This window comes from Anser brachyrhynchus, assembly GCF_964034855.1.
Source record: "Anser brachyrhynchus genome assembly, chromosome: 7".
NCBI classification, from domain to species: Eukaryota; Metazoa; Chordata; class Aves; order Anseriformes; family Anatidae; genus Anser; species Anser brachyrhynchus.
In genome coordinates, this window is record NC_137701.1 from 10,594,439 (window position 1) to 10,609,594 (window position 15,156).

General features: G+C 42.6%; 1 protein-coding gene across 18 annotated transcripts in view; it reads right to left on the reverse strand.

The window, feature by feature from the left end:
- LRRFIP1 (LRR binding FLII interacting protein 1) overlaps positions 1–15,156 on the reverse strand; it is a 104,839-nt gene that overhangs the window by 19,840 nt on the left and 69,843 nt on the right. For 9 of the 18 annotated variants that reach the window (XM_080598766.1, XM_080598765.1, XM_080598752.1 and 6 more), the window contains 7 exons: positions 15,054–15,119; positions 12,257–12,334; positions 5,200–5,232; positions 3,816–3,941; positions 3,521–3,592; positions 1,088–1,258; positions 41–133 (listed from right to left, as the gene is read on the reverse strand). In XM_080598766.1, coding sequence (XP_080454892.1) covers positions 41–133; positions 1,088–1,258; positions 3,521–3,592; positions 3,816–3,941; positions 5,200–5,232; positions 12,257–12,334; positions 15,054–15,119 — 639 coding nt within the window. The remainder of the gene's footprint in view (positions 1–40; positions 134–1,087; positions 1,259–3,520; positions 3,593–3,815; positions 3,942–5,199; positions 5,233–12,256; positions 12,335–15,053; positions 15,120–15,156) is intronic. The other 9 variants (XM_080598756.1, XM_080598757.1, XM_080598762.1 and 6 more) reach the window with 3 other exon arrangements.

Sequence of the window (15,156 nt, forward strand, 5' to 3'; positions counted from 1 at the left end):
ATTAAACAACACAACAACAAAAAAAGGTGAAGTTACTTACTGCAAGCATTTCTTCTCTTTGCTTCAAAGCCTCTTTGACTTCCATGAACTGAAACTGCAATATGCTATGAGCATGCTTCTCTCTCTCAAATTCCTGTGAATGAAATATTCATGAAGTTTTTATTGATCAGAAATAGCACCCAAGAAAAACAGAAGAAATAAAGTCCTAGCACAAAGAAAATGCTTGCCACAATTCAATGCCTGAATATGCTTCTAATTACAATCCCAAAAGAATACTTTTTTTTTTTATGTCTGTTTTGTCGTTTTTCCAAGAAATTATTATTCCCCCAAATATGGAAGTGACAGACATCATTTAGGCAGTTTCACAATTCGAGCAGCAGGCTGCCAGTGAATGGCTTATACACCCAAGTCCTAGTGACTTCACAGAAGAATGGATGGGAATGTAACCTGCTCTCCTGACATAACGCACTGAACAAGTTAGGTAGACATTTAGGAGTTAAACAAAAAAAACACTACCAAATCTTCCAGGAACTGTGTGTTTCACAGTGTGCTATAGTGAAATGTCCCCAGGCTAAAGAGCCGATTCTGAGAAGCTAGCAGGCCACAGGTTTAACACCAACTCACTAGGTGTTAGAGAATTTGAATTCACAAAAAACAATTCAGCACTCAGCCACGTAGCTGCCTGAACTATGTAAGCTGCACAACTCTATTCTGAAGGGAGCTTCATGCATTAAAATACTCCGGAAGTAAAAAAAGGAATCCTCCAGAAGTCACTCCAAACAAAACCTTTGAATTTACTTCAAAGATGGAATATCAAAGGACATATGATACTATCAGCATAACCTTACCATATAAAACATTTCTTTAATTCTTCAGAAATTGCTTTATAGAACAGACATTTCATGAAAAAGTCTGTTTGTATGATCACAAGCACATAGCATGCTGCTATTCCACTCACTTTAACAGCAACTAAAGCAACAACTTATTAAAAATCTCGAATAGTAATTTGTCTGGCTTCTCCCAAAGGTGCCTGGCCCCCTCCCCAAATCCTTCACAGTTCAATAACATGCCACAGCTAAATACATACTTTACTTTTTTCTTCATATTGCCTCCTGGATTCTGCCAGCTGTTCTTCTAACTCTAACAGGGCATCCTTCAGGGTATCTACTTGGTACATGAAATTTGTTTTTTCATTGTCTAGTTGAGCATTTGACACCATAGCCTTTTTATATTTCTCTTCAACTTCGGCTAAAGAGTCCTGCAAAGAATAAACATCCACAGTCAGAGGTCAGTTATACACACACTGCCAGCCAAGACCTTGAACAAGAAAACGAAGTGCTAAACCACAAACCTCCTGAGCACTCCTGCTGAAACCGGTGCTAATCACGTGCAGGAGAGCCTTACCAACTGTCCCAAGGTGAGGATAACCTCCCTTGTGTTCCCACAAGCCTTCTGGTAACAAGCAAGAAACCTTACCTTAGGATGGGTAAAATGCTTCCTGTTCTCTGCCGCTTCAGCTCCTGCTTTCTCAGTGTTTTCTTCCTTCTCCCTCCTCCCCCTGCCCCTGCACATTGGCAGCTCAAAGCAGCTGCTGAAGATGGTAAGTTGGATTTTTTTTTTTTTTTAAAGGTAAACTGGCCTTGATTTAAGATCAGTTTAGGTAGTGCATCATTAATGAGCTAGGCTTTAACCTAAGGTGGTTTAGCAGCCAGCTCACACAAATTTCAGGGATCCTTTCAGTGTGAGGTAGGAGACACTCAATACACTAACTCAGGAATTAGGATTTGCAGTGAAAGCTGCGGTTTTTGTGACCTGATGCATCATTTTTCATTAGGTTTCCTATATCACATTCCCTCTTTACAAATTCACTCTAAGAAACAACTCCCATTGCCTTGAAAACCCTCCCCATCAACATGAAACGAATGTAAGATACTGAGAGGTTTGTAACAACAATGACAAAAAGCTCTGGCTCATCTTCCATGCTGTGCAGTCAAACTTGCAGTGTTTGATTTTAAAACAGAAATAAAGGATGTACGTGGGCAAAACAGTGCAAATAGGCAAACGTTGATATTTCAGTTCACACATCAAGCAGTTTCTCTTGGGACTTCAGCAATATTAGAATGATGCATAAGGTAAAGGTGAGATTCATATACTTCCCTTTCCTTTCCATAAACAGAACAGGGGATGAGAGTGGTGAAACTAGCACAAAAATTAAGTCTGAATTGGTTTAGTTTATATTTCTATTGACAAATAAGAGAATTTGTCTTCGGACCTGTATAAATTCATGTCCTTAAGCACAAATTGTGTTTTGGTGCACTTTCCAGCTCAAGGATGAGAAATATTAAGCACAGGAAAGCAGTCAGAATTTGGCACCAGTGGTGGGATTAAATCTCAGAAACGAGCTGGAAAGGAAGTATATGCAAATAAGAAGTTAACTCCTTCAGCATGCTAAGTTTTGTGTTATAAGCATCAGGTTCCATCACACCGGGTTATCCCTGGACATTAAGCACACTCTTTTACTCCAAAGCAAAGCCAGAATTAAAGACCACCTTTGAAACCCAATGTGGCTGAGGTACAAGTCACCACAGAAGGCAGGTCAAGGGATGCAAACCTAATTTTTTTATGCAGTGTGACTATTTTGCTACATCTGCTACACACTGATCAGGGGGAAAAAAAAAACAGGCTTTACAGAAAAAAGGCCAAGTTACTCTTTTTTCCATTGACAACTCTTAAGATGGCAATAACTGCACCTGTTGCAGCACTAAGCTGATGACACACACAGTAATTCACACTGATAAATGTTGCATTACATGCTTGGTATTACCTATACCTTTGCAAAATTAACTTTTCCAAAAATGTTAATGCTAATGCTCTTCCTCACTTAGCACATGATGTTATGCTGCTGCATGGTTGTCACACCAAAATCCATTTATGGCTTTGTGGAAGTGCTAAGTGCTTCCCTCCTGCCGGCTGCTGTGAGCATTGGTTGGCTTTTCATGTGATGAGTTTTTTTACACAACATTTTATTACAAGTATTAAGGGTCTTTTCTGTGATCTAAAGATGAAACCTAAATGACAGTCAGTGCTGCACATGTGCAACTTTCCAAAGGCACGCCAGACCTTTTCAAAAGAAAATGTAAGTAGAACATCTGAGCTTTTAAATGATTTTTCATGGCACTGTAGGCCACGTGTTTTATTTAGTCTTCCAATTTGGGGAGGTTTCCTTACAAAGCAATTTAAAAGATAGCAATTTGAATTTGCTAGCAAAACAATAACCTTCTCAAAACAGCAAGACAGATATGCAAGAGTAATCAGCTGTCTTTCAGTCCACACTTGGAAGCACTGCTCACCACAATCAGACACCAGGACAGCTACTTTTCCAGCTAATGAAATGTTTTTACACAGTTTACAACCACCCCCAGAAGAAAAGCATGCAAGGTCAGTTCTAGGTCTCACACTGGCTCTGTGAATGTTTAGCTGGTGTTAATTACCACACTTCCACTCTGCAGTAAAGCAGTACCTTCATTTCTTTCAGTCCCTGCATGTATTTGCCTTCTACATCCTGAATCTGGTCCTTTAACTCATAGATATCCTGCGAGAAACGGTGAGAAAGGTGAATGATGTCACTGAAACTAAAGGGCAGAAGTACAACTGATATGGAATTATTCATATTCGAGGCTCTCATTTAAATATTTCTACCACACAGGTTAAGCAGTCTGATGCCTCGCCAGACGATGAAATTTCTTGGACAGAAGTTTAAAAAATGCCATAGTTAAAAGATTCCTAGAAGTTTGTGCTGGTTTTAAGAATCTCACCTTTATTTCTCTAATAGACGCCTCCGTATCTGCTGAGATAGACGTATCCCCGCTGCCTCTTCGTGAAGATGTCCCACCTAGAGAAGCTAACGTGGCTGCTGATAAACTTGAGACGGTCCGTGCTCCCTAGAATCACACAGTTTAAAATGGTTGTAATTTTTTTCCTATATATATGGATTTTTAAAAAATAATTACACATAACATAGACTGTTGACCTACTGATATAGACAAATGACAAAACATTAATTGTGTCTTTGGCATCATGAAAGAGTCACTCCAGTAAAGCACATGATGTGGAACACCAAGGTTCACCTTGTGCCTCAGCAAGACAAAAACCAACCAAACCAGGAACAAAACCAAAAATAAACAACCCAGACCAAACTAAAACAGAACCCAAACACCCAACATATCTGTACATCTTCTGTATTTCAATGGTATAGTTGTTCCTGGGAGTTACATTATTTCTGTGTTAGCTTTAGCAGTCCTATAATTAAAACGTGAAGAGAACAGCTAACAGCAGTTGTTATCTAGGCATCTAACACAACCAGAGGCAAGCCTGTGGCTTTTAGGTCATCCTAATTCCTAGCTGGTCTCTGGTGCCACAGAAAACATTAGAATTCAGTATTAACAACAAACCCAGAGGAATGGGAGCTGTTGCTGCTCTGCTCCTGCAAGCTCCTCGGCAGGGGAAGGTTTAAAATCAGGCCAGAAAAGAACCCTTGCACTTCCAAATGATACAAGCTTGATTAAATAACCTCTTAGGAAGATGAAGAATCAGAAGATCAAGACTCACCAAGGGAAACTAATGAGAAAATCAGATGTAAACACTTATCTTTGTAACAGCAGTTTGCACGGCTTAGATTTAAGTATTAATTCTAAATTAGATAAAATCTTTAGGGGCTTAGTATCATCTTGCCAGATATTTTTAAGAACTTGCATTATTATATTTTGTGGACGTTTCTTACTACTCTTCAAATTCTTATTGCTTTCATTTGTATTTATTTACTCTGCAGCAGTAGCCACACTGTTTTTAGAGTACTGAGGGTTCTGCGTGAAGCCAGTTTCTCACTTAGTGCAGTATCACTTTGGTTTTTTTTATTTGTATGCAGTACTACAATTACACTCTACAAACAAAACCAGTATTCACATGGCTTAGCCTGAAGCAACTTCAGTCAAGTGCTGCTGAATGTCAGTTACAACTTCTGAACAAACACATAGGTTTAAAGTTCAATAAATGTAGTAGTAGTAGGTCTGATAATTCAAAGTTTTGCGCCACAGTAGGCTTCCTAGAAGATTTCTGTAAATTCACTGCAAGTTCTACCTAACCTTAAAAAAAATAAAAAGGCAGCACTTTTATCAGAGTAATTCACAAGATCCTTCTTACCTTCTCAAAGTCTTTTTCTGGCCTTTCCTCAATCTGTAAAACAGAGGTTCAGAAGGAATCGTTAGATAATAAAGCACAAGAGAAGGTACTATGATATCAGAAGGGGAATTCCTAAAACCTTTAAGAGACTTTTCATTAGCAATCTGTATCTGCTCAAAAAGCAGCCAGCAATGTCCTGGCCAGCACTTCAGGGCATAAGCCAGGACAAATCACCACAAGTTCCCAAGCAGTACATCGCTTCCTGAAATATATGCATTGATGAAAACCTACGAGGTCTGTAAGATAAGACAGAGGAACACATTTTTCCATATCTACATCATAGTATTTCAACATTAAGACAACAGTTGATCTGTGGGTTAACAATGCAGGCATATAAATCCTAAATGGATGTGAACTCAAACCCCTAAATCTTTTCCTCTACATAAGAACAACTGTATGCTATCTTCATGTTTTTTTTTTTTTTAGGAAAACTTAAAACTATGCCTCAAAAGAACTTGAAATAGTAATTTACTCAAGTAGAGAGATCATACCATTGTTTAATTGAAGGATGCAGAGGTTTCCAGACCAAGACACCTTCTTGAAGCTGCAGTTTTATGGACCTTAAATAAAATCAGCTACCTCTGAAACCTACCAGCATGTCCCTCCCCCATTCCCAAAAGCAAGGCATCAAGCTCGGTTTGAAGGACTGTACTGCACCTGCACTGCTCCCGAAAGGAGAATAAAAAACTATGAAAAATAAGGTCTAAAGCTTAAGACTTCCACTAAGTGTTCTCTTCTTGTGTCAAAGAGCAACTGACTTCAAGCAAAGATCCCAGCAAGGCCGAGGCTGCAGAAACTGACCCTGAAGTCTCTGTGTGGGACCGGTGCAAAGTCTAAATAAACAGCCAGTCCGTGACTTCAGCGCTTCCCTGGAATTTACTGATTCAGGAGACAGATCCTACGCTAACACTGGCCAGGGAGAAATAAATCAGAGCCAAAGCGGGATTTAGGAGTACAGAAAGTTACCATGAATCAAGACAACTTCAATGCTCAGAAGAGAGAGCAAAACCCACACACAACCTGGGCATCTCTTCAAGATGCTTTCATAAAACACTTTTAAAAACAAAAGGCTTACCCAGATAGAGAGCCTAAGAGCTAAGAAGAACAGTGATTGTGAAATGACTGAAAAACCAACACGGGTCTGCTCCAGAGGAAGGCAGGGCATTGCTGAGGTTAAGTTAACGCATTTCATTTGAAAGAACACTCAAAAACCTCCACCTCTTTCCAATCAGTTAACATTCATCATTTTTTTCCCCTTTGAATTATACAGAGCAACGTGTGGATGACCCTACTTGTTATGTGTCACACTGCCCACGGTACCCTATTATTTCATGCCAGACAGCTCCAAGTGGTGGATTTGGCAGCCTTCTGGCCCTGCCAAATACCAGGGGGCTGTTTAACAAGAAAGTTGTGGCAGTACTAATATTGGTGTGTTACTACAGAGCAGTGTACACACACACACAGGCCTTTATATCCAGGAATTTACGCACAGCCTTTTGAAAAACCTATGTTATGGGTTTAGGGCACAACTGAAAATACTTGCCTCAAATTATTTGTGGAATGTAGATGTAAAAATGTTTTTGATATAGAAGAGAACAAATCTTGATATTATTTTAATTATCCATCACCTGAGTCAGAAAAAAGCTTCCATTTACAAAGGAGAAAATATTAAAGTTACTGTGTTGAAAGATCTGCACACAGTAGGTATTTTTACTCAGCACTCATTACCACACCTGTGAAGCCTGCTGCACCTTCACTGCAAAACAACCTTCAGCAGTTCTGAGGATGCAGTCATTCAAAGGTATTAAGTGACTTTTAAAATTGGTGTGGTTTCAAAAAATTATAGGTTTCATTTTCCCCAGTGATGCTCTGCTACACGCGTCTATTTGGTGCCACAAAACATGCGTTTCATTTTCTTCTCAGAGGAAGAACCACTGGTGATTTCTTTCAAGGTTAATGTTTAAAAAATTGATCTGTTTTATATGAATGTTTTATATAGCTTTCATTCTGCTCTTTCTTAGATTAATGTAGTGACAGCATCGCTCCACAGAAGAGAGAAATTGTGCTCTCTTTTTCAGCCACCAGAGGGAACCCCAGGTTTTCAGCCTTCAGCCACTCTCCGAGGAGACCTGTGGCATCTGACCCAGCAAGAAATCAAAGAAAGATCACGAATAAATGTTTATTTTTATTTGAAGCCACACAAAATTACGATCCAAAATGCTTACCTTCCATATAAACATGCGATAAGGAATATTGTAGCAATTAGGCTGAAAACAACCTCTCTGCTCTCACAGTACTAAGTGTAGCCCTTAATTCATTTTCCATATCAAAATCTAAAGGACTAACAGAATACTTGCTAGAAGAGGAATTCACCTAATGATACACAACCTTTAATTTAGAGAACATCGTCCTTTTGCATTACCTTCTTCCTTGCCAACAATTTGGGCATTTTGTACTTTGGTGTATAAAAATGAAGGTAAAGGATGCAAGTTTCAGAGGAACTCCGGCATGCACATCTTTGTTTTGGCAAGGGCACTAGGTTGCTCTTTGCAAAAATAAGTACAATGGGATGAGTTCAGCCTCTTCTGAAAGTTTTTCAGACTAAAGCCGGAGCCATGCTGCCGTCACGTCAGCACTATCAGAGGCTTACCGCAGCTGGAAATTTAACAAGAGCAAAAGAATCCTACCAGTCTATATAAGGCTATATTGCCTATTTTTCCTAGATAATAAAAACATTTTAGCACAATGTTTTAAAAAGTGTTTCTCCCTACTCCGCGGGCAGGTTAACCCTTGAGGCTCTTTTCCACTAGGGGATTACCCAGGCCAAAATCTGACTCCAGCACCCCCTGCGAAGACCTGACACCCGCGGACAGTCCTGCATTGCATCCCAGCTGCACGCAGGAGAGAGAAAATGTGGATCTTGAAGTCAAAGCAAGAGTCAGGACTCTAGAACACATTGTCTAGCTTCCAGCCTCCTAAAGCAAGCTTGAGGGAAGCTAAATATGAGATTGTTGCTGCTGTGCAGCGCTGCATGCGTGCTCCAGTACTGGAACAACTTCCGTGCATGGCTGTCACTGTTCAGCTCCAGAGAGGATCTCAACCCGAGATCAGCTTCCTCAGAAAAGCAAGGTCTTTGTTGTGACATATTTAAGATCGTTTCCTGATCTTGAAATGAAAACTTGGCCCACACCACAGAAAAGTTATTGCGGTGGATAGTGCTGAGCAGAGGCTGGTATCTGCAGAAATGGGAACTAAAAAAGCAGCACCGCAGGCAGCCTGGCAGCCTACATAATCACAGTTTTACCCCTTCGGTGAGCTTGGCTGGGGCACCCAGCAGCACAGGGCTCCTGCGTGCTCTCCCAGTCACAAGAGCCACCTTAACACCAGCAATAAGCCTTTAAAAGCCAGCAGTGAAATACACTGCTGAACTTTGTCAGGTCTAAAGTGGATTTGTCACCTGTATCCTCAGCTAAGGGACGAGTGTTATGCTGAAGCTCCTTGCTTAAACAAACTTATCAGTCGCCAAAATGCAAGGTAGCACCGCAGCAAATCCTCGCTCCAGTGCTACAGGATACAAGCCTAATGTAAATCTTTACATTATGACTCTATATCAAATACAGAAATGCTTGCTTTTTGCTACTGGCTTACTGATTTAAGGAAAAAAACCTCCAGCAGTTCGCATTAAAAAGCTCATCTCAGTATCTCAGGCACAAACTTTACCTCCATCTGTACAGGAGGGACTGATGCTGTTCTCAGTAGTCCCAAGATATGCATTTAATAGCAAGTATAATGCTTAAATATTAAACTTGACACATCCACGTATCTGCTATAGGTGCAAAGGCAGCAGACAGCAATTACTGGTAGGAATAATGGGAAAAATGTTTAGGCACTGCATCAAAAATCAAAAGTTGAGGCAAAAGTTGAGGCAGGTGTATTTACATGTTGTGTTTAAGCATCTTCCTGGCCTTTACTGTACTACAAACAGCACAGCACAGACAAGAACACAAGTCAGCAAAGCTGCGTGCAGCAGGTAGGACTTCTGGTCATTAAAAAGCTACAGTGACAGAGGGAGAAACGGTTCTGAAAAAAGATTTAAGGGCTGGAGTGACAGGATACCATAGGCTTTAATTTAGAAAGTTAGGCTGAAAAGTTCTCTGTTCTGTACATCTAATTTCTCATGACAGTTAATCAAGCTAGGGAACTGTTCAGTTTTGGTTTTCTGCCCCATAATGCCCACAAACAAAATCATTTACCTTCAAGTGTTAAGCACTCCTAATTTTTATTACAGTACATAGAGTTTTTTTAAACTATCAAACTACCAAGTGACATAAGCTTGTTGGGAATCCAGCTTTTTCAACCCAACAGATACTCCCCTTTCCTTCCTCCTCCGCCAGCCCTTTACGAAGTAAACTTGGAGTCAAATCTCTAAGTGTGTAAATGCCAGAGGATATATAAAGCAGAACCATGAAAGCATATGGCTTGATATATCAAGGGAGGGAACAGCTCATTTTTATGGGCTGGCGATATTAAATACTGGTACAGACCAAAACAATCACATTTTTCCACTCAGAAGTTACTGTGGCTGTCCAAGGAGGCCTTTATTCTTCTAGGCAACCTGAGCAGATGACATTTTGGGACGGTGCGAGTGGCAGCGATACACTGCTAAGCCAGCTGAGAAGACAGGGCTCAATTTCAGCACCCTCCTGCCAAGACCGAGCACACCACTGGAAGCGTTATCAAAACGCCTTGAATTGTGTGTTCAAAGGCAAGGCAAGCGATTCCTTACCATGAGTTACGGGAAGAGGCACTGCTTAATATAGGTGGAACAAATAAAAATGGGAGTCAGGAGGTGCTGCAGTGACCTAGTGCGGTAACTCGGAGGTGGCTTCGCAGTGAAGCTACAGTGGCTGTAGGGTACCAGGTTCATGCTGCCTCGTAGGAGGAGGCAGGGTGTCCCTACAGCCCTGAACCTTTTGGAGGACTGATGTCTCTGCAGCCCTGTGCCTTTTTTCAGACCTGCTGACGTTAACGCTCTGCCCCTCGAGGCCGCAGAAATAACGGCAGCTCTTCACACCCCGCCATAAAGCGCTGATTAAAAGAAAGAAAAAGAAAATAAGGGTGCCTGTCATCTCCTTGCAGCCCAGACTCAGCTTGGTGCCTCTCCCATTTCCGCGCTGACACAGCCAGCCTTCCCCACCCACGTGCATGCAGCCAGGCCAAGTCGTAAGCAGAGAATGACACGACAAAATCCCCTACAGCTCCCAGAAGGGGCAAGCTGCATTTTGTTCTCGCCACAAGCAACCTGCACTAATGACTCAGGCTGAACACAAAACACACACAGTGGAAGCCAATGTTAATGTAAAGGTACCCAAGTCTTACACTTAAAGGTCTTTAATGAAATAAATCCCTGGTTATTCTAATTATTTTTTGCCTTGGGGATAATTGAAATTCAGTTTGCAAGGCCATTTAGGAAGAACTTCCATGTTCTGCCTTGCGGTACAGCAGAAGATACATACTGCAAGAACTCAGAGCTCCCTCAGACTCAGGGACTAATTAAAATATTGATTTATTTTTATCTCACCAGCTGCCGTATGTTACCTGATAAAAATCCTGGAAAAAAAATTAAAAAGCAGATGTACCCTTGCCTTTAAGGAAGACCAACACTTCAGCGCTTTTCTATCAGTTCCATTTGCTTTTGCTCAACCCAGTTCATTCAACATCTTTCTCCCCCAAAAAGACTGGGCTTGCTTGATGGGCTGAAGGCTTCCCTGCTCCCTGCCCGATGACAAATGTGACGGGGGACATCAGATACAAAGCAGCTTGGTACTGCGGACCGGGTGTTACTGAAGAGGCACGCTCTGGATTTCCACGTTGCACCTTACCTTGCTGCATGCTGCCGTAGCTTCGGGTATCCAGATATTCCTCTTTAATTACTCCTCAAGGCAACATTTACAGCACTGAAGTTCCAGCTCCTCAGCAAAGCAACCACCGCAATGGGACGTTATGAGTAAAGAGGCACATTGTGCGTACTAATTTATGGTATCGCCCTCTTCATCTCTTTGTATCTTGGGGATGTGGTAGGCAATCCGCAACAGGTCCCTGGAGAACCACCACTTTAACACTTCACTACAAGGAAGGCTGCTGGGACACTGGGACACCTTACTGAAACAGTGCAACACTTCAAAAGGCACTTTCTAGGGAAGATTAACTTGTTATAGACCAGTTTACTGTAAGCTGCAGGTTTTCTGTAAAAGACAACGTACTGATAGCTGTCGCCACGCTATCAGGCCTTGCTCTGAAACTAAGAACAAAATATTCAGAGGTGTAAATGCCTGAATGGAAGAAGAGAAAAAAGCGATACACCACTGAAAAATAGAAGGCGAGTGTTTTCTATCAGTAAAAAGCAGGGAAAAAAATCTTGTCTTGGTTACCTACAGTCACAGGAGCTGGACAAACCTTTAGCATCTGTGCCCTGCTCAGCCTTGACTGCTTGGGATTTCACGATGCCAAGTCCGACTCCCACTTCTAGCACTTCACGATGCTAGACTGTGGTGCCTGGTAAGCTACAGTCCAACAAACATGCTCAGATCCAACCTCTGGATAGCCCTGCAGCAACACCACACCGAAATAGTGCTGAACAGAGAGAAACTTGAAGGCTGCAGGAAGATTTAGGGCTTCCTGATTTTCATAGCCAAGTGACATAGAGCACTACCGATCAACAGTGTGCAATCTTTTGCACAAAATGCTTGCCAATGTACTTTAAGCTCAATAATTTCTACACAAATACCTGTGTTTTTACAGTAGAGGTACACTTCAGGTTTGCGTGACTGCTAATTTTTAAATTCCTTTTTGAAATTTCTCATCTGGTTCATCCTTCTTTGTCCCTAGCATAGCCTAGATAGCCCAATTAATACAGCAAGAAACAGTCTTATGAGCGACAGTGACCCTTTTGTACAGAAAAGACCTTGAAGAACAGAAATTAAGCAGTTTAGGAACAAAAGAAAAGAGAGGAGCTCACCACCGGACTGGCTCGAGCAGAGCTGGCTCTTGAAGATGCCCGAGATCCTGACCCAAGGTAGCAGCTGTACTCTGAAGGCTGCCGCAGGTGAACCAGGAACAGCAAGCAGAGAAGAGAGAAAAGAATTAGGATTGGGAAAGGAAGCAAGAGAGGAGTTAGAGCACTGCATCTGAAGTTAGTTACGAAAATGGTTACATGCAGCTGAACAAAGGAAGAGCAGTTAAAGGTCAGAGAACAGACACTTCAGATGTTAATTTAAAAAAATAAGGCAAGCAGTACTTCTAGCTGATGGACCAAGTAAAGAGCTTTGATTTAATACAAGAAACAGCAGAACAAAGAGTAATTTTTATTTAAATATCTTAAGATAGCAGTCAAATCAGAAACCTTTCAATTGGTACACAAAAGGCTCGATCCTACTACTCTGCAGGACCGTTGAGGTTCTCTGGTGAGCCTTCTTCCTGTTCTTCAACATTGCACACATAAAATAAATCTATGCTCTAAAAGCCAAAGCAAAAACCATCTCATCTATGTCGTGCTTAGAGTCCAAACAGAGCCCATCTCAGAGACTGAACACCCCCCTGACTTTGCAGCACCCGCAGCCCTCCTCTGCTGCCAAAGGAAGCCTTTCAGTCCTTACAGGCAAGTATCTGACCGCTGGGGCAAAGCAGAGCGGCTGAGCTGGGGCTGACAAGGGCAAGAAACGCATACACGCTGCTCTGCTTCCTGAGGTCACAACGCAGTGGGAGCAGAGAAGGGAAATGAAAGTTTAAAGCATCAGAGACACAGTCCTGGGACTTATCGTGGCAGTAAGTTTAGAACCACTCCCTGCATTTTCACAGGCGTCAGAGCAGCAGCTTCGCAATCAATCTTGTGCTTAAATATATTTTATAGAAAAATGCATGAGCTTGTATAAAGTTTGATTCATTCAGAACAGACATGAATTAAAGAAGTCACTGGATGTTTACTGGACAGGTTATTTTTCCTATTACTGCTACCTCAAGGCAGTTGTGAACGTAGCCTTCACAAAGGGCCATGTCAGTGCACCAAAGCTCGTGCAGAACCTGGCACGGAGACAACGAAGGAGGCAGCTCGGGGCCAGGAACTCCTCGGCAACTTCAGCTGTGTTGCTGATGACCTTGGTGAGCTTATTTCAGTCATTTGTCTCTGGGACATGACAATACTGCGATCTGAAGACCTCTCTTACTGTTGTTACGTATTATCTTACCCTTTTTTTAAGGTTTCTTCCATTGAGCTACCTGGCCGCTGCGGGAATCCCCCAAAACTCCCCAGCTGCCACGAGACACCCAGGTTCCCACCAGCTACTGGAGGACTGATTCAGCATCTTTAACCATGCTAAGAAAGCAGCACATTATAAATGAAAATTAAGCTTGCAGTACCAATAAGTGGTACCAGAGGAATCAGGACATAGCCCTGGCTGCAGTGCAGCCACCAGCTCGGTTCCTGCCACTGGAACAGGAAGGAGGGTGGCCGAGCCCCGTCCTTAGCTGTCCTGCACCAAGTGACATCAGCTCCACACACCTGAGCTGCTGAGCTTCACATCGGAGCTGAGAATAAGCAAAATTTGGCCCTGTGTCCCACAGGTCACCCCTTTTTTTCAAATCAGAGCCAATTCAACTTGAAGCCCCTCTTTGCCCTCCTTCGAAGCCACGAGCTTGTGACCTTAAAAAAAAACAAAGGAAGCACTGCAGTTCCCTTCGAGGCAAAAACCTCGTAGCCCAGCTCTTCCTTGGGCAGGCACCAGGAGCTGGAAGAGGCTGCACCGTGCCCAGGCTCCAGAGCATCAGGGGCACGGCAGTGGGATGGGGAAGGGGAGCAGGGACCAGCCTTCACGCAGCCTTCCCTGCTCAGACCGCTGACAGGGGCGGGAAAAAAGTCTTCAAACAGCTTTTGGGCTCAGAGCCCGCTGCAAATGATTTCTTCCCAAAGCAGAAGCGAATCATCTGGGCCTCTGAGAGACTTACGGAAAACACAGGAAGACAGCCCGTACAAACAGAGGATTACAACCAGCTCAGCGTGGTGTAAACGGCAAATTCACGGGACTGCAGGCTGCCAAAACAGCCCAAACAGATAATTATCAATGAGTTTTACAAGACAGCCAGAAACACAAACAAGGCACCGCTGTGAACCAAAAAGCAATGTGGCGCTTCAGATCAGCAGCAGCACACATGGCACAACTCATGAACATGGGGCTTAGGGAGCATTCTTCAAAGTTGGTTTCCTCCTCCAAGCTAACAAAAGTGTAACTTTTTTTTTTTTTTTAAATTAAATTAACATCACTGCTTTGTTTTGGGGGCTTTTTGCTGCTCGGGTCTTGGTGGTTTGTTTTATACCCCTCCGGGATATAAACCCCAGTGACAAAAGCAAGCAAGCCGTACGTTCACACGGCTCCTGCACTTCATGCTAATGAAGCAGCACTGGGGAACCGGTTCCTTTTTTAACCTACATAAATCCCCGTTTGCAGAAGACAAAGTCTCAGAGAGGGAAGGGACTTTCTGGGCTCTTTCCAAGGTATTTATCAGGAAACCAAAGTGAAAAGGCAGAGCTGAGCTGCCCTGGCTGCACGGGCTGGGCCCTGCCTGAGCCATCCGGAGCAGGTCTTGGCAAGGCATGGGTCAGGATTTAGGATTTGATGATAACAGTGCTTTTTCCTACAGCAGGCTACGACCTGTCACAGGCCATCTTAAATGCTCCTCAGCCCAGAAAAGTCTGCGTTCTGTTAAAAAGGGGTTCTGGAGGACAGAGACACGAGAACAGGGAAATGCAGAAAACATCTTACAGCACGAGAACTAGAGGCACTATACCGACGGCTCCCACTGTAAACGCTCTCGTCATACACAGACGCCTACAATTAAAAGACAGAGTCAGAACAGGAGTGGAAG